Source organism: Artibeus jamaicensis, unplaced genomic scaffold (assembly GCF_021234435.1).
Source record: "Artibeus jamaicensis isolate MK-2021 breed Jamaican fruit bat unplaced genomic scaffold, CSHL_Jam_final scaffold_2172, whole genome shotgun sequence".
Lineage (NCBI taxonomy): Eukaryota > Metazoa > Chordata > Mammalia > Chiroptera > Phyllostomidae > Artibeus > Artibeus jamaicensis.
In genome coordinates this window covers 3030270-3052082 of record NW_026522031.1, presented here as the reverse complement: position 1 = coordinate 3052082, position 21813 = coordinate 3030270, and the positions used below count along the sequence as shown (strand labels likewise).

The window sequence follows — 21813 nt, the reverse complement described above, 5'->3', positions numbered from 1 at the left end:
ACATACAGAATAATAACTATAATTGTTACTTTCCGATTATGCAGTAATCAAACACAACTGTTCCTCATTATTCTTTTGGTTTGGCCATGCTGAAGTACCGAATGGGATTATGATAGAAATTATCAGCCAGCAAACTTCAAGGCTGTGTTGGTAGTTCCTGTCACTGCAATGTGCTCATGCTTTAGATTTACTAATGGGAAACTTCACCAATTTCCTCATAGACCTTCCTCCAACAAAAGCCCTCACTTCAGATGCCAGGCAGTGATTGTAATAGTTGAAGAGGCTCTACAAGTTGTAGAAGAAACATACAGCTCCGCCCCCTACCTATGCTACAGTGTACATAGGAAATGGGGGGGAAAATCTAAATTTTTAAAATTACTCTTGGAAAAACTCAGGTTAAAAATCCATTTATTCATCAGTTTCCATAAGCCTCACCCTGACCAATGGATCACAAGGATAATAAGTCTCCCCCATGACTACCACCAACACAAATTAATACTAATTTGTGATCCAGGACTCCTCAAAAAATTAACTATGTTCTTGTTCCTAGAGCACAAGTCACCAAGTAAATAGACTCAGGTCATTTTTATATACGCTAGCAGGAAGACTAGGTCAGAACAGGGTTCATTCTCTCAGGTAGCCAGGCAGGCTCCCCTTCATTCAAGGGGCATTGAATCAGTCAATATAACTGAGTTTTGCTGACTCACATCAGGCACTAGTATCAAATATGTCAGGAGTTTTGCTCGTTTGCTTTTTGGTTATGTAAACACAATGGAATCCATCACTCAGTATCCTGGATGGTGGGTGACATCTTTCTAACTTGTAGCCTTGGGAATCCAGACGTTGCCACATATCTAAGCCATACTCTCTATCGGCTCTTTAAGTAACTTTGCTAGAAATCTCCTCTCCACTTGCTTACTCCTTTATCTCTCTCAATTTGTTCAGAATTTATGTGAGAAAATAGGGGTATCCTTCATTAGCCTCCTCAAATCCTAATGACATCAAGATAGGACTTAGAGGCCCTGGCTGGTGTAGCTCAGTGGACTGAGCATGGGCCTGTGAACCAAAGGACTGCGGTTCAATTCCCAGTCAGGGCATATACCTGAGTTGCAGGCCAGTTCCCAGCAGGGGACACACCAGAGGCAACCATACATTGATATTTCTCTCCCTCTCTCCTTCCCTTCCCCTCTAAAGATAAATAAATAAAAGCCTTAAAAGATAGGACTTAGAGAACATTGAGTAAGGGAATACCCCTTAAAACTACCATACCAAGGCTGAAAAGCTGGGATCCCCAAACCTGATCAGTTTATACTTAACAAGCACCCATCAGCGTGTTCAAGCAGGGAGCTTACGGATATTTGTATAAACTCAGGAGACTTGAGTGGATCCTGAAAGCCCTGATCATTATTAACCCATTATCAACTCCCCTCTCCCCAGGCCCACCTGTATGTAAGCCCCTACCTTCACAGACCCTGTTCCTCTCCTGTTCAGGGGCCCTAAAATGATGCTGTGTCCCTGCTCCATGCTCAAGAATCTGAATTATAATAAAGGCATTTGTCCTCCTTTCTCTGCCTCTCAGAACTGCCAGGGAAAATTTAAATTCATGCTTTCTGCTCTCTGAAGACCTCCTAAATGAAAGAATAAGAAAGAAAAGAAGAGGAATAAAATTTGGAGGAAGTCAATGGGAAGAAGCATGGCTTATATGTCTTGAATGTCACTCCATATCTAGTTAAGTACTGGAAACTAAGTAGTCTACACACTGATTGATTAATTTGGGGAATGACTGAGACAAAGGTGAATTAATAGTTGTCTCAGGTGGCTGTATTCACCTGCTGGTTCTAGAATTCCACAGTCTTAAAACTAATCTGAACTTTGGATTAACTATGGAGCAGAATCAGATTTACACAATCAGAAAATATACTACTTTCCCTCCAAACAATTAGATTTGATTAGGATAATTCTGTCTATTCCCCCCTGGCCCTGTTGAATCCCAGGTATTTAAAAGTATTAAATGAGAAACTGAAGTTGAATACACCAGAATAAATTCAAAATGGATAAAAGACTTAAATGTAAATTGTGACACCATAAAGGTCCTAGAGGCAAACATAGGAAGTAAAATTTCAGATATCCCACATGGCAATATTTTTGCTGATATATCTTCTAGGTCAAGGGAAATAAAGGAAAAAATAAACAAATGGTACTACATCAAATTAAAAAGCTTCTGCACAGCGAAAGAAACTACCATCAAAATAAAAAGGGAACTGACTGTATGGGTGAACGTATTTGCCAGTGACACATCAGACAGGGCTTGATCTCCAAAATATATAAAGAACTCATACAACTCAACATCAGGGAAGACAAACACTCTAATTAAAAAATGGGCAAAGGACCTGAATAGACACTTCTCCATGGAGGACAGACAAATGACTCATAAACATATGAAAAAATGTTCAGTATCACTAGCCATCAGAGAAATGCAAATTAAAACCACAATGAGATATTATTACCTTATGCCAGTCAGAATGGCCATCATTAATAAACCAATAACAAGTGCTGGCAAGGATGTGAAGAAAAGGGAACCCTAGTGCACTGTTAGTGGGAATGCAGACCGGTACAGCTCCTGTAGAAAACAGTATAGAACTTCCTCAAAACACTAAAAATGGAACTGCCTTTCCCAGCAATTTTAGTGCTGGACATATACTCTTAAGAATCCCAAAACACCAATTCAAAAGACCTTATGCATCCTTATGTTCATAGCAGCACTATTTATAATGGCCAAATGCTGGAAACACCCATGGGTAAATGAGTAGATCAAAAAACTATGGTACATTTACACAATGGAACACTACACAGCAAAAGAAAGAAGGAATTCTTACCCCTTGCGACAGCATGGCTGGAACTGGAGAGCACTATGCTAAGTGAAATAAGCCAGGTGCTGAAAGACAAATATCATATGATCTCATCTATAAGAGGGACCTAATGAACAAAAATAAACTAACAGGCAAAGCAGAGCCAGAGGCATGGAAACATGGAACAGAGTGACAGCGACCAGAGGGGAAGGGGGAGAACAGAGGGGAATAATAGTGGGAAGAAGGGGGAAGGACTAGTCAAAGAACACATATGAATGACCCATGGACATGGACAATGGAGTGGGGATTCACTGTCGAAGTTGGGAGTGGGCTGGGTGGAGAAGGGCAAAGGGGGAAGAAATGGGACAACTGTAATAGAATAACAATATAAAAATTAAAAATAAATAAAAATGAAGTTGTGAATACTCTATAATGACATGGGCAGAGCACTCTTATTAACCTAAACACAGGAGACTACCAACACATAGATATTTCCTGAGTATCTCAGTACAAGGAGTTAGATAGCATAATTCACTCAGTGAAAAAGCATTGTATGTTAAATACAAAGTTCAATGTCGACTGTAATTGAAAAAAATTTAAAAAGCAAAACATTCTCAGATTGGATGGCAAAGCACAACCAAACTATAAACAATCAATTAAAAGCTATACCAATAGCAGCAAAAAAAAAAAAAAACACATTGTTTGAAGTCCTAGCATCTGTCAGTCTAGGAGGACTAATCACCGTGGAACCAAGGGTGGGCAATGGTATTAGGTGAGCAGAACTGCATCTGGGAAGTCTCAGGGACCAAAGTTAAAGGGGACCCATCAGAGCAATGGTGAATTCCATCCATCACTCCAGCCAGAGATGCTCGGCTGTAGTAGTTTCAAGAGCTACCTGCAGGAAGCCTCAACTTTTAAAGAACAGCAGCTTGCCCAGGGCCTTGCTGGCTTGCCATCTCCTCGGTATTAAACAGCCTCTTGGTGGCCAAGGGCCTCCCAGTGAAGGTGTTCTGAAATAAAGGTACTGTTCTTGGAGATAGGTGAGAACACAGGCATCAAAATGGCCTCTGGACCTCCTCCCACTGCTGTCTTTGCCTCTAGAGCTGGATGGGTGTTCCCCACAACACCTGAGAGTAGGGTGAGAGAAGAACAACACCTGTGGCCCTCTGTCTGCGCAGATAATGAACTATGGGCAGATGGCGCCCTCAAGTGGAAAAAGCGCCCCCCTCTACACAAAAAAGGAAGGAGGAAAGAATGCGTGCAGCCCCTCTGCACCACCCACCCCACCATCAGACAGCAGTGCCTTTGCAATGCCTCCTCTTCACTCACGCCCACCTCACACCCCAGTTACCTGCTCCTTTGGGATGGAGAAGTTCCGAACTGGAAGCAGAGTGGCTCTGCTCCTGTAGCATGCCTGCCTCCAGGCTCTGCAGAGTTCTCAGGATCTGGGCCTCTCCCACAATGCACCTCCTGGCTGCTGGTTTCCCGAATGCTTGCAGGATCTGGCCTAGCCCTGCCCTCCCCTGACTCCGGGTGCAGAGTCGGCCCTGAGCGGAGTGGTGGCTTTTTACATGATGTTGGGTAAGCTCTCCACCTGGATTCCAGATCCTGGACCTTTGCAAGTGAGGCCCTCTTGGAGGATCTCACTTTTAAGTACTGATCAGTCTGAGGGGTGTGAGAAGCTGAGGTGGTGGTGAGCACTGAGAATGGGGATCCAATTGGAAAAGTGGGTGTTTATTTATTCCAGGGGTGTGAATGGGGGCCACAGTTCGAGACATTCATTCTCCCCCTTCTGAGCTCCCAGAATTCCTCCAGGTTTCTTTCCGGTGCCCTCTGGACATTGAGATCGGTATGAACGTACAATATGCCTGTTTCTTGTGTGCAGACTGTGTGGACAAGAGCTAATGCTCATTAAGTGCATCCCATGTACCTCCGTCTTATACTAAAGGTTTTACCTGAACTGGGGTGTTTAATCCCTACAGGGCCCTCTGAGCTGGGTAGAGTTACTGCCTGTACAGACTCAGAAACTAAGTTTCAGAACGAGGATGTCTTCCCCACAGCTCACAGATGACAGAGCCAAGGCCTGCAGGCGAGTCTTCCAGAGCCTGTGGGCCACCCCTGTGCTATGATGCTGGCTGAGTCCACGTGCAGTAAAGAGGCCAGAAGGGAGGACCTGAGGAGGGGACAAGCAGGCTCAGGGGCTGTAGGTAGAGGCAGAGGAGGAGGAGAAGCTTGGGCCCGTGGGTGGGAACCCAGGAGGTTTTTATTCACTTGTCCAAGGAGGGTTTCTCACTGTGTCTGTGCTACAGCTGCAGTACAGGGTTCTGCCCTGTGTCACATTGGCCACATGCAGCCTCAGCTCCTTGTCATCCACACGCACGATCTGGTAATCCGCTCCAGGAAGGGATACGACCTCCTTGTCCCCAGAAAACCTCAGAGTGGCCAGCACCTGGAGTTGCCCCTGGAGATCCTGTTGGTACCAGCTCATATAGGGGTACTGGGTATCCTTCAGAAAGCACTGCAGCATTTCAGCCCGTCCGAGTCGCACCAGGGCCCACTTGGGCCTTTGCTCCATCAAGCTTGAAGTGGCCCCTGAAATACACAGGCAGGTCAGGCTGGAGGCACTGGGGGGTGGAGGTCACCCCCAGAAATAATTAGGGCAGCCAAATCCTGAAGTGGGGGTCCCTGAGTGATGCCAATAGGAGGCACCAGGAAGCAGAAAGGATACTTTCTCAGGACAAGAGGCTGTGTCTGGGAGGACCCGGGCCAGGCTGGGACCAGGAAGCAAGACCTTCTGTGCCCCCTGGTGCCCCAGGGATCCCGTCTCGCCTTCTTTCTGTCCACCCACTGAGTGGCTTTCTCTGCCCAGCTCTGACCTGTCCTGACAGCAGCCACGAGCACCCAGCCCCACAGAATGGGAAGTGCTGCCATCCCCTGGCCCCACAGGTCCTCTCCCGCAGGGCCGTGGTGGGACAGGGCCAACCAGGCAGGGTGGGAGAGCAGGGTCCGGGCCTGTGAGGTGGCAGTTAGTGGTTGACACTCCCTGGGCTTGACTCTCAAAAGGGAGTGGCTTTTCCAGGAAACACAAGGTCTCCTCTCATCTTCTCACTGAGACTCAAACCTCAAACCGGAAAGTGTTTCTTAGTTCCTGGCCCAGCCCCCACACAGGCACACTCCCCATGGTCACTGAGTGCCTTCACGCACGGGCCCCGCACCCTCCCAGCTGTGTCCCAGAAGTTCCTAGAAAAGGGCTAAAATATCTCCCTGCAACCAGACGACCCCCATAGATTACACAAAGACCTCCCTCCACCCCCCAGTGGGTCACCTATACGCAGAGACTGCCACCAGGCCACACTGGGCATGCACAACGGATGCTCATCTCCAATTTCCCACGTTCCGCTCTAAAAGGGCGAGCAGAAATTTAGCATCGGACGCTTAATTCTCCTGGTTAAAAATAAGGGAAGGGTCTTCCCTCCCCGCCATTTTCTTAGAGTGTTTACTTTAGAAAACTTGTGAGTTCTTTCTCTGTCTCTGAAATGTTTGTAAATCTATTTTTTTTTTAAGATTTGTTATTCACTTATTTTTAGAGAAGGGAAGGGAAGGGAAGGAGAAAGAGAGGGAGAGAAACATCTATGTGTGGTTGCCTCTTGCGCCCCCTACTGGGGACCTGGACTGCAATCCAGGAATGTGCCCTGACTGGAAAATGAACTGGTGGTGACCCTTTGCTTCCCAGGCCTGTGCTCAACCCACTGAGCTACATCAGCCAGGGCTGTATGTAAACCTTTTAAAAAGCCAAACAACTGTCCCTGTCCTGGTGGCTCGGTTGGAGCATCGTCCCATACACCAAAAGGTTGTGGGTTTGATTCTTGGTCAGGGCACATACCTCAGTTGCAGGTTCGATCCCTGGTCAGGAGATGTACAGGAGGCAACTGATCAACGTTCCTCTCTCTCCCATGCCTCCTTTCTTTATTTCTAAAAACAATGGGGGGAAAAACCCCATATCCTTGGGTGAGGATTTAAAAAAATTTTTTAAAGACAAAAAACTGTTGCCAGGGTTAAGACCCAGGAATGCCTTTCTCAAAGATCTGCAGCCATCTCTTTGCAATATTAATGTCTAGGACGATGAGCCTAACTTAATTTAGAGCAGACAGCTCACACCAAGTTGTAAATGACTCCCTGTCATAAAGATATGTTTATTTTTCCTTCAGATAAAGCCAACCAGCGAACACAGAGGGACACCCCAGTTACCCAGTGGCTCTGAGATGAACTATGGGTTAACAGAGGGTCGCAAAATAACCTTGCTTATTTTGAGAACATGCCTGTAATGGACTGGGTCTCCAGGCCTGAGTAAAAGGCTGAGGTTTCTTTGTCTTAGAAATCTGTTCAAGAAATGCCAAGGGTGTGTGCCACGTTCTGATTTAATGCTGATTGAGTAATGGAAGGATTTTCTTTCTCTTCTGCCTTTGGGACAAGATCTTCTGAGTTAAGAGATTTTGTTTTCCACTGTATTTCCCCAGTGACTCATTGTGCTGTCGTTAAGTAGCAGTGTGACTTTGGGCCTCAGTGTCTCCATTTGTGAGATGTAGATAGTAATGAAAGCGACTTCATACCTGGCTGATATAGCTCAGTGGATTGAGCCTGGGCTGTGAACCAAAGGGTCACTGGTTCAATGCCCAGCCAGGATACATGCCTGGGTTGCAGGCCAGGTCCCCAGTAGGGGGCGCAAGAGGCAACCACACATGGATGCTTCTCTTCCTCTGTTTCTCCCTTCTCTTCTCTCTAAAAATAAATAAATAAAAGCTTTCAAAAAAATGAGCAAAAAATTTCTAAAAAAAAGAAAGTGACTTCATAGGAATAAATTAAAAACACATGAAACATTCTCAGAGTAACGCTTGGCACAGAGTAAGCACATTGTAAACTGGACCTCGATTATTCAATGGCAAGTTTCCCATCCATTAAAATATGATCAAGTTAACAGTAGCATTTATCTTTCTCTCATCGTCTATCACTTAGTAATCAACAGAGATTAGAATCACAAGTGCCTCTAACTTTTTTAACATTAAGAGGCCTCGTTTTTTAGTGGGTTCAGAAACCAGTGATCTCCCACCTCTCCAACCTCCGTGTTTTACAGGTAACAGTACAGAGATACACAGGGGTCAGCAACCAAACTTCACTATTTCAAGATGTTCAAGTCAGTGTTCCCAGTGGGTGTCTATGCACCGCAGATAATAAATGAAGATGGGAATTGGAACAAGGCAAGATCCCAGAGCCACGACCCTGGAAGAATCCTCACGTCAGGGCCCAGCAGTGGCCTGGCGTCCTGGAGGTTTACACCTCCCAGGTTCACTGTTCATGTTTTTATTCTTCCAAAGTTTTAACACACACAGCAATAGGGTTCGCATGATTTTCTCAAAGGATCCATTGGGGGACAGCATAATACAGCTTATAAATCCACTTGGCTTGCTGACTTTGAAATCGTGTGCTTCTCGATTTAAACAAAAGACAGATTTTTCATGCTGTACCACTTTGTGTATGAAGTGACTTCACTGATTTTTTTTATCACCCTATTTCAAAATTGCACCATCATCCACTTGTGCACAAAATGTCCATTGTGCTGCCTTCTGAGTAACGTGCTGATTCACTTTTGCGTTTTGTTCCCTTACCTGTTTCCAACTTCATCACCTGGAGAGGGAAAGGCATTGCCCAAATCGAACGTCCTGAATGGCAGAAAGATGCATTTCATCCTGCGTTTTGCTTCGGGGAGAGTCACTCTGGGGATCAGATGGTGAAAGGAAAAGGGGCTGGGAATCCAAGGACAGGGAGAGCAGGGTCATGGGCAGCAGCCTGCCGGGGCCTTCAGCAGACTCCCTGAGTTGTGGTGGCTGTGACTCTGGTTCCTTCCCATGACTGTGCCTCCTCCTTAGGCCAGTGCTGAGGCCGGGAGACAGACTGTGGCCCGAGGAATCTTGGGCACATCTCAGTTTACAGGGCTGGCGGTCCTGTCTCCCTGCTGTCCCCTCCCTTTGCCTTAATCCCCAAATATGATTGGGATCAGAGTGTCTCTGATACTCCTGTTATCTCCTCCTGGGATCCCTGCTCCTCAAGGTCAGTGCCGCCCCAGGCTCCTTGTCTGGTCTTGGCCTGGTTCCCGTCCTCGGCCAAGGTAAGCCTCTTCTTTCCAGGGGGCTGCCTAGCTCCCTACCTCCTCCCATGTCCCGAGCTGGGCATTAGGGCTGTGCCCCTAGGAAATGTGTTTTCTCCACCACCATATCCCAGTTGCTATGCAGTGGCTCAGAGCCGCTGCAAACCACCTCACCTGGGCCCTTAGCAGCTCTGAAGGACTCACTCAGTAGGTAATAAGAACACAGAGGTGCTGAATGTACGCACAGGCAGGTGCTCCAAGTCCTGTCTACCCCCGTTGAGCTATTCCTGTGGGAGGTGGGGGGTCCAGTTTCTGTGCCAGGAGAGGCTCTCCAGACTCAGGTCCTTGTTAACTTTTCTGAGCTGCTCCACTGACTCCTGGAGAAAGGACCCCGGGGGTCAGTGACGTGACTTCCTTCCACAGAGGAGCTATGTCTGACCTGGGGAGGAAGGAGCTTCGGGGTCAGGGTGAGACTTTGGTGCCCTTGCTAAGAAGCAGTCAGTGATGACACCAGCTGCCTCCAGGATGAGCCCTGGTGCCAAGACCGGCTGGGGTGTTTGGGGCCTGGGGGGAAGAGGAGTCCTAGGGAAGGGTGGAGAGAGCACTGGCCTGGGGGCAGGGCCCTGTGTCCCCTGCTAACTCTGCCTGCACAGTGACGGCCACTCATGTTACCCCTGGTGTTTCCTCACCTAACAATTTGGTGGATTGGAATGTTTCTAACATTAAGTGGATCTAATACTCCTTTCTACTCGTGTGTTCTCGTATTCTAACATTCCTTCTGCCCTTTTAGTATCCGCCTGATACCAAAGTGCTGGCACATGGGGACACTGGGCCAAGCCTCCAGTGAACGGCCCTAAAGGTAACCCCTCTGAAAGGCGATTCGTGGGAGGAAGGATAAAGCCCAAAGCCTCTCAAATGCAAGTTCACGTTTATCCCCATCTCACCCTCTTCTTCCCCTCACTGCCCCCTCCCCTTTGCTCCTCCCCAAAATGTGCAGAAACGCAAAGCTACCCAGGCTGGCCCACCTGAAAGCTGATTACGGCTCCCTCACCTCTGTGTGTCCTTCCCGGGATTAGCGGCAAAGACTCCTTAAAGAGATGGAAATCACAACCTTCCCTTGACCCCTCCCAGCAATGTCTCTCCTTCCTGCTGGGCTGGGAGGCTGAAAGGCTGGCTCCCACGCACCCCTATGGGACCTGTATGTGTGCTCCAGTTCTGTATAGAGACAAAACAGAAACTGTCCATAAAAACTGGGGTGAGGGACATGTGCCAGAGGACGGAGTGCTCAGTAAGGACATCCAAGGATCCAGGGATGGGAGGAAGGAAGGGAGGGAGGGGAGAGAAGAGAGGAGAGGAGAGACCTCCTTGATTCTGTGAGGACCCTGTTGGCAGGACACCAGCATGAGGTTGGGGTAGACGAGTTTAGTAGATTTACTCCTGACCACTTGCTGCCAGGTCCCCAGTCCAGGGCAGGAGCGAGCTGCTCCACATGCTGTCTGGACGCCTCACTCCTCCGGGGTTATGTAAGTGGCACCACTCTGCACCCAGGGGATGGTGATCAGATCAGAAGAGCCCCAGTCTGTCCCTCCCCCATGGCTCAGTGCCCAGCACAGGGAGAAGCACATATAAGTCCACACCTCTTGAGTGTCCACTGAGGAAGAGATGACCCCCGGAGCCATGGCCTGCACCCTCCCCTTCGGAGTCCTCCTACTTACAGTCCTTGCAGCCCCCTCCCAAAGCAGCCGTCAGGGCCCAGCATCTCGCTTGCGTTATTCCAGGTTTCTAGATTCTTCCAATGCCGTTTTCCTGCGCTGGGACTTTGACCTTGAGGCTGAGATAATTACCTTTGAGCTCCAGGTCCAGACAGCTGGCTGGGTGGGCTTGGGCATCACGGACCGCTACACCACCGTGGGCAGCGATCTGGTTGTTGGAGGCGTCTTGCCGGAGGGCAATGTCTATTTCTCCGTAAGTCCCAGGGTGACTTTCTCCCCAGAGTGAGGGTCTCTTGCTGGGTTCAGCATAGCTCTGAGGCCAGGAAAGGGCCACATTTTCCAAACATAGGCAGGCACATGCCCGGCACACCAGCCAGTGGCTGCCTGTCCCAGCAGAAGGGGTCCACTGGAGGGACTCAGGCTACGCCTTCCAGACTGCGACATATCCCTCAGTGCTCAGGGACAGACACACTGGATGGAGAGAGCCCTGACCCACATGTCTGCTAATAGCCCCTAAATGCAGGTCACTGCGGGGAGAGGCGCAGCTGCTGAGATATAGCCCTCACCCCCAGTTTCCTGTGAGCTCTGTCAGGGGGACCACAGCATGAAATAATCTAATAACCACAGCCCCCAAGGCTGTAACAGCTTAACATCATTATGCACTTTCAATTAACCAGCCATTGCTCCAAATCATTTGCACATTAGACTTCCCAGCATCATTGTGAGGTGGATGAGTATTACTCCAGTTTTCAGGTGAAGAAGCTCACTCGTCTCCCAGTCTCATCCATCTCAACTGTGTTTATAGGGGACTGCTAACATTAAGAGCCACAGAACTGGGTGAATTGAACCGAGAGTCCAGAGCATCAGTGAGCTTTCCAGGGTTAGGGATACAGGAATGTTAAGACTGAGGGGGATGAGATTTAAAACAGAAGTCAAGCAAGGTCAGGTGGCAAAACTCCCACTGGACGCTGTCCATTTCTCTCTCCGAAGGCTCCACCCTCAACACCATGGTCTGTCCTGGAAGCAAACTCCCTAATAAAGAAGCCCTGGGTTCTGTTGAGCTGGAACCTTGGGGGAGCTAATGGGACATGAGCTGCTCCTAAGTCATGAGCACTTGGGGCTCCTGGTTCTTACTCCTTGACCTTCCCTGGACCTCAGGATCAGCACCTGGTGGATGAAGACACCCTGGAGAAGGACGGCAGTCAGGATGCTGAGCTGCTGGGGCTCACGGAAGATGCCGTCTACACCACCATGCGCTTCTCCAGGCCCTTCCGCTCCTGTGACCCTCACGACCAGGACATTACGGTAAATTTGGGAGAGAGAAAAACACAGGCTCCTAACTTCAGCGGGGTGGGGGAACGTGGTCACCCCCACACTGGAGCCCCTACGCATCTCAGGTAGCCAGTTGCAGTCCCCAGGACTTCTGTCCCTCCCACCCCAACTGTCCCCTCTTAGAATCCACAAGCCTGGGCAGGGGGGCTTCCCACCCACTCAGCGGCCACCCCACCCGCCCCAGCCTTGCCCTCTTGAAGAACCCTGCTCGACCACACTGAACTTTGGAGAGTCACTTACCAGATGGGGACACAGGCATAGAGAGGGAATAAGAGAGGGGATGTGACTTGCTCAAGGTTCCTGGTGAGTTGGCCTCGGAGGCAGAACTGGGCCCTGACTGGTTCTGACCCTCCAGACAGAAGCCCTTCCCACCCCACTGTTTACATGTGAGCAGATGGCTTGTGTCAGCCCCTGGGTGTGGGTGAGTGCCGAGCGCCGCTCATGGGCGCAGCACCTCAATGCCTATGACCCCCCAGAGCGACACCATGAAAGTGCTGGCCGCCTACGGCCTGGACGACACGCCGAAGCTGGATCGGGAGCGCACGTTCATCAAGTCCATCTTCCTGCTACAAATATTCCACCCGGATGACCTTGACGTCCCCGAGAACACCATCATCCATGACTTGGAGCTCACGGATGTGAGACAGCCCCCATCCCACCCAGCCTGCTCCAGCCCCCTTCCCATCTTCCTGCTCTGGCCAGACCCTCCCCTTGTTCCCAGGACTCAGTGCATTCCTAGAACTGAGGTTTCTCTGACTTCCCTCAGTTCCCGGAGCACAGCCAACTGGGCATCGAAGGGAACACCCTTCCCTGGCCTGGCCCTTTCCTGGTTTCTCTGGGAGCAGCCCCCCAACTGCAGCCCAGCCTCTGCATGTCTCTCTCCAGTTCCTCATCCCTGAGGATGACACCACATACGCCTGCACCTTCCTTCCTCTCCCCATTGTCAGCCAGAAGCACCACATCTACAAGGTAGGGCGAGACTGACGGGGACCCTGTGAAGGCAGCTCAGTGGGCATGGCAGGCGCAAAGGGGATGGTGTCAGTCGGGAGACTGCTGGGAGGAAGCAGCGGGACCAACCTGGGGCCAGGCCAGGTGGGGTGCATGTGGGAGGGTCAGGAGCTCCTGGGCCCGGAGCTTCAGCTCCCAGCACTGTTTCTTTCCAGCACCACACTGCAGCCCAGACGTTGATGAAGGTCACCAGTTAATTAGGAGTTAGTTTTTGCAAACAACCAAGGGCAAGCCCCACCCTGGCCCCAGAATTGGGTCTCAGCCCTGGAGGAAGTGTTGGCTGGGAGGGGCGTGGCCGAGGGAAGTCTGGCCAGAGGGAGCGCAGACTTGGGCACCTGAAGTCACATTTGGGTGATCCCAGTTTGGATCATATAAATAAAAGTGTGATCCTGGAATACGTGGCAAACGCGTGGGAGCCATATATTCTATAGAGAGTGCGTCCAACAAGGTGTGCTAAGTGCCCAGAGAGCAGGGACCCGCTGGGGTTATTCAGGGAAAGGCTGACTTCCCGGGATTTAGCGTGCGGAGCTCTCAGCGACGGCTGCTGAGAGGAGTCAGACGGGGACAACAGGTTGGGAAGAAAGAGAGAAGAAATGGAGGGGAAAGAGAAACAGAGAAGCAGGGGACAGGTGTAGTTTTATTTGGGGAAGGGGAAGGTGGGGACCAGGACGGACACGGAGGATCTTGACTGTGCCCCGCCCTCCCCCGCCCACCCAGTTTGAGCCCAAGCTGATGGAGCACAACCAGACCATGGTACACCACATCCTCTTGTATGCCTGCGGCAACGCCAGCGCTCTGCCCACCGGCATCAGCGACTGCTACGGGGCGGACCCCGCCTTCTCCCTCTGCTCCCAGGTCGTCGTGGGCTGGGCTGTCGGGGGCACAGTGAGTACCGAGATGAGGAGCTAGGTGGCTAAGCGGGGTGTGCCATTGGGAGTTGGGGTGGCCGGGCTGGTGGAAGGCCGGGAGGCGAGGGAGGTCTGGGATGGGTCGCTGCACTAGCTCCCAGCCCTTCTCGCTGCCCCTCTCCCTCCATGCAACAGAGTTACCAGTTCCCGGATGACGTGGGCATCTCCATTGGGACGCCCTTGGACCCCCAGTGGGTCCGCCTGGAGATTCACTACAGCAATTTTCACAATCTTCCTGGTGAGCATCTAGAGCATTTACGGAGGCTGCCTGATGCCTTTAGGAGTTGAGAAGGGGTTGTGGAAAGGGAAGTGGGCCCCTGTCAGTCATATCCCACCCCAGCTTTCCTGCACCTGTTCCCATGCTGGGACCCGCTCTCCTGCCTCCTGCGATCCTGCCTTTCTGCACCAGGTGTGTATGACTCCTCCGGCATTCGGATGTACTACTCGGCACAGCTGCGCAAACACGACATGGGAGTCCTGCAGCTGGGCTTCCTCACATTCCCCATCCACTTCATCCCCCCGGGCACTGAGTCCTTCCTGTCCTACGGGCTGTGTAAGACAGAGAAGTTCGAAGAGGTGAGGCTGGGAGGTGCGCCCTCCCCGAGGGTGCTGGTTCCCCACCACAGGTCTGGCCCGATCCACAGCCCACGTGGCTGAGCCACACCCTCACTCGATGACCACAGCCCAGCACTCAGGAACATCACTCACCTGGATTATGCACAGAATGGACACATCTGTCCATCTTCTGGGGACCGGGGGGCAGAAATTGCAGCTAGGCTGGCTTGGTGGAAGCTAAAGGGGTTCATGTCAGTCTTGAGAGGAAGGTGTCCGATACTAAGGGCAGAAAATCAAGGGGCAGGGAAGTCAGAGTTCTCACCAACCCAGATGCCCCTTCTCCCTGTCACAGATGAATGGGGGCCCGGTGCCTGACATACAGGTGTTTGGCTACCTGCTCCACACCCACCTGGCTGGGCGGGCTCTGCAGGCCGTGCAGTACAGGTAAGGGAAGGAGACACGCATCTGAAGGTTTCCCTTGTGCATGTGGGACATAGAGCTTAGAAACAGTTATTTATTCTGCAGCAGAAGGCTGGGAGTAAGGAGGAGCCAGAACCGTCTATAGAGCAGAGAAGCCTGGAGGAAGATGGTGGGAGGAGGAGCCGTATTGCTTTAGGGACAATCTGTACCCACAGGGTGACCCCACACATGGCGTCTTCATCTACAGACACCCTCCCACTTCACCCTCCTCTTCTTATTCCTGCCCCCTCCCATCCTCTCCCTATAGAAATGGAACACAACTCCGAACAATCTGTAAAGACACTTCCTACGACTTCAACCTGCAGGAGACTCGAGATTTACCTCATCGGGTGGAGATCAAGCCGGTGGGTGCCCAGGAGAGGCACGGTTGGAGTCAGGGGGACAGGCAGTCTCGGGGCTCATGACCTCAGCCGGGAGAGCTCTGTGACTGCACCAGTGCCCCTCTGCCTTACCTTCAGCCTTTGTGATTCACTCTCGATAGGGAGATGAACTACTGGTGGAGTGTCGCTACCAGACACTGGACCGAGACTCCCTGACTTTTGTAAGTAGCTCCCTCCCCACCACAGTCACCATGACGACAGCCTCAGAATGCAGCCCCATCCCTGGCCTTGGATATCAAGCAACTGATTGTTCCAGCTGAATCCCCCTCCTTTCTCCAGTGGTGTTGCCTATTCGCAGAGAGGGTTTCAGGTTCTCACATCCCAATGATAGTAAGATGGGTGCAAGGATTCCCGAAAAGACAGCACGTTAACACAACTCTGAGCGTGGACTCAGGGCCAACTTGGCCAGGTCAGAATGCCATCATGAGTAGCTCTTTGACCTTAGACAAGGTACCCAGCCTCTTCCTGTCTCAGTTTCCTGATTTATAAAAGAATCAGCAATACTATCTACCACAGAGGAGTGTTGTGGGAATTTATTGATGCAGGTAAAACATCTAGGCCATTGTCTGGCTTGCAGAGATGCTCAGTTAGAGTTAGCTACTGTGTGTCAGGGACGGTTCCAGGCTTGTCAGAGTCAAAAGGCATTGCTTGTCATTGTCATTGAGGAAGAAAATGATGCCCTTCAGAGGACTCTACTACAAGGTCACTCATCGGTGAGGATGTATTAGAAGGAAAATGGAGAGAATGCCCTGAGGGAATTCCCAGGGGACTGGCAGATCCCACCACAGTGCTAAGAACCTGTGACACTTTGGGGGGATGGGTCCCACTTTAGATGTGCACCCATGAGGCATTCTGGAGGAATTCCTGAGGAAGTGGCTTTTTTTCAAGAAGTTCAATATTGTATTTTACCCTCCTAAACCAAGACAGTGGCAGTGGAAAAATAGAGGATAGGGCAGGTATGTGGGATTATTTTTGGAAATCATACCCATAGCTGTCTACTGGTCGGAAATAGAGGAGGAGGATGGAGGAGGTGCAGTGAGCAGGGGTAAGTAAGGACCAGTGAGCTGGCTGGAGGTTAAGGGGAAAGGAAAGCACCATCATCAGTGGGATGGCCTCTCCCCCACCCCCTCAGGCCTTGTCCCCCCTGCAGGCATTTGTATCTTTGTCTCTCCATCTGGCCCCTCTTCTTCTCCAGGGTGGTGCCAGCACTATCAATGAGATGTGCCTCATCTTCCTCTTCTACTACCCCCGGAACAACATCTCCAGCTGCATGGGATACCCTGACATCATCTCTGTGGCCCACGAGCTGGGGGAGGAGGTGTCAGAGTGAGTGCCCCTGGATGATGAGCCCCCTCAAGCGTGATCTCTCAAAGTTAGATCCTTTGTGGACAGATTGTTGGCCTGCCTTTTTCTTGTGCACGACCTGACTCAGTCAGACTGTGTTTACTTTCCGGTGGTGATGCTCCATTATTTGGGGACAAGGGTCCTCCCTGAGACTTCATGAAAGCTCTGAAACTCCTTTGCAAGAAAGAGGCATGTCTGTGCAGACGTACCCCACTTCACATATGATTTGCGGGCATTTACAGGTTCGCTGAAGTCACTCCACCAACCTCCCTGAACTTCATGACCCACAGATTAAACGCCACTTCTTTAAATCATCAGAAGTTTCTTTTCCTCCCTGGTAAAAGTTCTCAGCTCTGAGTTCCGATGATACTTCTCTTTCGCCAAACTCCTGACGGTCTCATGCAGTCGTAAGACATTCCTTAGAGTTTACACAGACATGAAACTGATGCTGACGACAAGGAAGGGATTTCCCACACGTTTTGTCAAAGCTGTGAGTCCATCTTAAGCTAATGTCCTCCCCCTGAACCCCGCCCCCACCCATGCAGTTCCATGGAGGCCGTGATGGCCATGAACAATGTGGAGTGGACCCCGGAGAACATCAGAACGGCTGAGAAAGCCTGCAAGGAGGCACAGCAGATGGTGATAATAAAGACCATTGATGTGAGTGTGTCCCAAGAGACACTACCACCTCCGGTCAGGGAGGCAGGGGTACGGGATGGCACTGGGAGAAGCCAGGAACAGAGAAGAGTGAGGGAGGTGCAGGATGGTGGGAACATGGGGCTGGGTGGAGTGGCTGGGGGAGCAGGCAGTTGGGCTACTGCAGCTCCAGGTTGGGGGTGGGACCATAGTCTTCCAGTTAGCCTTCAAGGCTGCAAGGACAGGGGATGACCAAGTAAGGTCCAAAGAAAGGAAACGAGGTGGGAGGTGGGGAGGCTTCTACCACAACCTGCTTTTTTCCTTCTCCTGCAGGAGACAGTGGAAAACACAACAGGCCAGATCCCGGAGATTATCCCCACACCTCGGGGGCCCTGCTTGGAGTCATGGGGGGGCAAAGTGGAGCCCCAGGACCAGACCCCTGCAGGCTTCAAGGCCGCTGCTCCCATACCCCTCTCAGCCTCAGGCACAGCCTCCCTGAGCCTCCTCCCCCTCGCTGCCCTCTTGTTTGGGCAGGGGGCCTTCTCTTGGCTCCTCGCCACCCTGCAGGCTGCAGTCTGACAGTGTCTCCTCCTGTCCAACCTTGAAGCCACTCTCTGCTCAACCCTCCCCTGGCCATCAAACACAGAAACTCCCCTCTGCTTTGGTTCCCTGAAGTCCCCCATCTGTGTCCCTTCCGTGGCCCAGGGCACATCACTGCAGGCCTGGGCACTGTGGTTCTCTGTAAAGTGATGCAATTCATCCTCAAAAGCTTCAGAAGCCCTGGTGGGGCCACAGATGTTCTGACAAAATCAGGATCCAAGGGTAGGTGTGAGGTGGTGGGGCACTCCCGGGCAAGTCTCCTGCTCCAGCTCACTCAGCGGCAGGCCACGTGGGGAGGAGGGGGCTCAAATGCAGATGGAGAGCCCTGGGACCCCTCCTTCTCCCGTGCTGATGCCTGAGGGGGTTCCTGCTTCTCTCTTCTTCTGACATTCTGTCCACCCCTCCCCGTGAGGCAGAGACGGCAAGCCACATGGGTGATATGTAGTCAAGAGAGATGCTGTGTTTATAAGGGACAAAGCTTGAGACATCTCATTAAAATAGGACTAAACTTGCTTCCTGGTGCCTTATCTTTCCTTTAAGCCTTTGGTCTGGGACAAGCAACCAGGAAGTTTCTTGAATGGCTCAGTAAAAGGCATCTCCAAATGCCACATATAATGTGGTCCTTGCTGTTCTCACCATGCCTCTACCATTGAACGATATTTATTTATCCCATCAAATGTCACATTCTCAACACTCAAGTCAGCAGGTGTGGAGAGCCTTCCAGGGCCAGACCAGCAGAATTGGGCTCTGAGAACAGGTCAAGGGCAAGGTAGGGAGGCGTAGTCCTTAGCTCTGGGGCACAGGCCATGTAGAGGAGGTTCACACGGACAAAGTCGGCAGGTTGCACCCACCATAGCAAGGCTGGTGGTGGCAGTGGCTGCTCTGAGAGAGAGCATCTGGGGGGCACTCTGTCTTCTAAGCATGAGAAGTTCTGTGCCACCCTGTCCTTCGGGGTTTAATGTCACTGGGCCGCTGCATGAATTGCCTGGCTCATTGTTCATGTCCGCGGAAGGGATTGCTAGTCTGGCTATGCCCAGGTGCTGAGACGGATCTTGATTCCTGGTAGAACAGCTCCCAACCTCTGGGAATGGTGAGGTGCTGGGAGGTAGCCAGCTCTTTACCTTCACGGTCATTCCATCTAGAGGATTCTGGGTGCTCCCTTCTGAGATTCCAGAAACCCTTTAGTGTAGCTCCTCCATTCTCCGCTGGGCACTCGCAGCACCTGGGGCCCCTAAGCAGAGGGACTCGCTGTCTTCAAATCAAGGAGGCTTTTCAGAGTTCATGGTTATGGGGAAAACTAGGTTCCCCCAAACCCAGAGGGTCTGTGCCCCCTTTTGGGCATCTCAGTTATCATCATGCAAGGAAAGTGGAGGCTTTCATAAAAGTGAGCCGTTCTCCCAAGCAAGAGTTTTTGACCCCTCAGAGCAGAGAACCCCATTCTGCATGCCGTGAGATTAACTTCAGCTGTCAGGCATAGCAAGGGAGTGACATGATGCATTTCTTAGAGCTATAAATCACTAGATTTTGTAGACAATTACTGAAATGGCTATGTTATTGAAATGGCTACATTTGATAAAAGTCAACAGGCTGTATTTTGTTTGCTTATTGTTTCCAAGCCAGAGGTCATGAGAGGGGTGTTTGAGAAAAAGGGAGCTTTAATCTGGATGATCAGTGGGAAAACAGCAGCTACATTGAAAAGATGAAAGGCTAGCAGAGAGATGATTTAAGATGAAAAAAAATCAACTTTCAAGTGGACTTCCAAGAAGCCAAACATTATCTCTATATCAGAAAAATTAACACTGCCCATCAATTCAGTGGGCAGACTTCTGAGGAAGTGTGTGGATGCTGATGAGGATTAGAAAGACCTGATGCAGGGGAAACTTTTTAGGAGTTGGACGTGTCCAGCCATGTGGGCTCTAACATCTGTCCCACTTCCGGTGTGCTTTTGTGTGGCCAACTACTGGGAGATTAACTTGTGCCGCATCTGTAACGCAGTCTGTCATCTACATTAGCAATGCTCTAATTAATCATCTTTTTAAATAATTAGGTAACAGACTAATTTTCTTCTCCAGCTGGAATTAGAAATATACATATTTATGAAGGTCATGGGAATTGTTGTGATGATAAATTATAACTTGCCAGAGAGAGAAATATAACCTCCAGTCTAATCTGAAATTAGTAGACCTCGTATTACTCTTGTCATTATCCTATGATGAAACTTCTAGCCTTGAGCAGCTTCCCAAAGATCTTTAGGCACCTTGTGCTGAAATGAGCAATTCTGGGTTGAGGTCGACATCTCTGAGGTTTTACCATCACTGTCATTGAAACGCCTGCTGCTTCTCCTCCCAGTGCAGAACCAGCCCCATCTCACCTCACACCCGTTCACCATGGGCAGGTGAATTGAGGAAGACCTATCAGCCTGCCCACACCTGAGAGCAGAGGCTGGACACATACCATGAAGCTCAACATCTCACTTGAGGGCAGGGCTAAGCCAAACCCTCATGAAGCGATAACCCTCACGAAGCGATAACGCTCACGTTTATTCAGTGAATCACCATCAAATTACAGTGTGCTCTTTGAAAAACCGATGAAACACTCATAAGTTGAGTTTCATCACACAAACCAAAGACAATTTTACTGCCAGGACATATGTTTGCCCTATAAAATAATGCACGTGCACACACACACACACACAGCCCATGTGAACTGGATTGGCTATTTCAAAATTTTTCTTCTCTGTTATTTGTTGGTACATCGTGTTCTCAGCTAGAGCTCTCTAGAAGGCAACACATGAGTAGCAGCACGTGCAAAAAGCTTAAGAAAAATAACGAAAGTCCACTGACTAAATAATTTTATAAAGTGAGAAAAGATGGGCATTATTTAACTTAGCAGTGAAACATTTTGTTTCAGCTCCAAGCGAGCAAACAGAAAACAACCCTTGCCCCAGAAGGCCAGTCTGAGACACACCAGAAACATTCCTGGAGAAGAATTTTCCTTTACAAAACTTCAGTTTGAAAAAACACACACTCAGAGCAGCCTCCTTATAAAGTACCAGCACTATGGAGAATGTGCTGTGCTCTCAGGAAAGGCAAGGGGGAGAAGCAGGGAAAAGCCTGCGGAGATGTCGGAACACCCAGGGAATTGTGTAATAGCCGTGATAAACCTTGCATCGGCTTTTACAGAGGGAAAGTGCATCTATGAACAGTGTAGCGCTGATGCTTACGTCACCTTATAGACGGGCACACTGAGACAGGAGAGGGAAGGAAAGGAGTGTCACCCGGAAGCAGTAGACCCTGCGCCCACCTGGTAGTGGGTGATGCTCTCACAACTGGTCCCATGGAGGCCCCTGTGTGCAGTTGGGTCCGAGGGAGGCCTGGGCTCCAGCAGATTCCGGAGTCAGAGCAGCTGCTGATGTTTTCTGCCTGTTTCCAGGGCTACATCTCATGCGTAGATTTCGAGTTTCCAATTCTCAAGTGTCTTCAACCATCTGAAGTTAACACCAGGTTTTCTTTTTTCTGTTTGGTTGTTCTGTGTTTGTTTTCAGGAGTACTTAGCGTTCAAAATCCCAGGCCTTAGTCACCGTAGAATTCTACACTCAAAGGTCTGAATTTCAGTAACTGCAGAGCTATGGTTGTTTGGACAAACTCATCCTCAGTTTTCCAAACTCCAAGTGTTTTAAGTGAAGTCTTTGGCCAGCTAGTCTGTGCTGGTGTGGGCTGGCTGCAGGACCGGTGTGCCTCAGGACCCAGAGCCCCTTGTCCCCTGTCAGGGCTCGTAATGCCAACAAGATGAGCATGCTGGGAACTTCCTCAGTTAAGAACCAGTGAGGGAGTCCATGACTAATTCCACTGGCACCATTGAGAACTA

At 50.3% G+C, this 21813-nt stretch overlaps 1 protein-coding gene and 1 gene segment (V, D, J or C); one reads left to right on the top strand and one right to left on the bottom strand.

The window, feature by feature from the left end:
- Positions 1 to 4869: 4869 nt before the first annotated feature.
- LOC119044607 (T-cell receptor beta chain V region E1-like) lies at positions 4870 to 5937 on the bottom strand. The segment is given in 3 exon segments: positions 4870 to 5022; positions 5143 to 5441; positions 5726 to 5937. Coding segments are annotated over 3 exon segments (507 nt in total).
- Positions 5938 to 10668: 4731 nt separating this feature from the next.
- On the top strand, positions 10669 to 18040 carry LOC119044334 (putative DBH-like monooxygenase protein 2). Its single transcript, XM_037138613.2, has 13 exons — positions 10669 to 10956; positions 11862 to 12008; positions 12512 to 12673; positions 12921 to 13004; positions 13761 to 13928; positions 14087 to 14189; positions 14361 to 14527; positions 14859 to 14950; positions 15234 to 15330; positions 15468 to 15527; positions 16562 to 16692; positions 17256 to 17370; positions 17680 to 18040. Exons 1-13 carry the CDS (start codon positions 10669 to 10671, stop codon positions 17923 to 17925), a joined length of 1860 nt encoding a protein of 619 aa, XP_036994508.2. The 3' UTR covers positions 17926 to 18040.
- The last annotated feature ends 3773 nt before the right edge of the window (positions 18041 to 21813 follow it).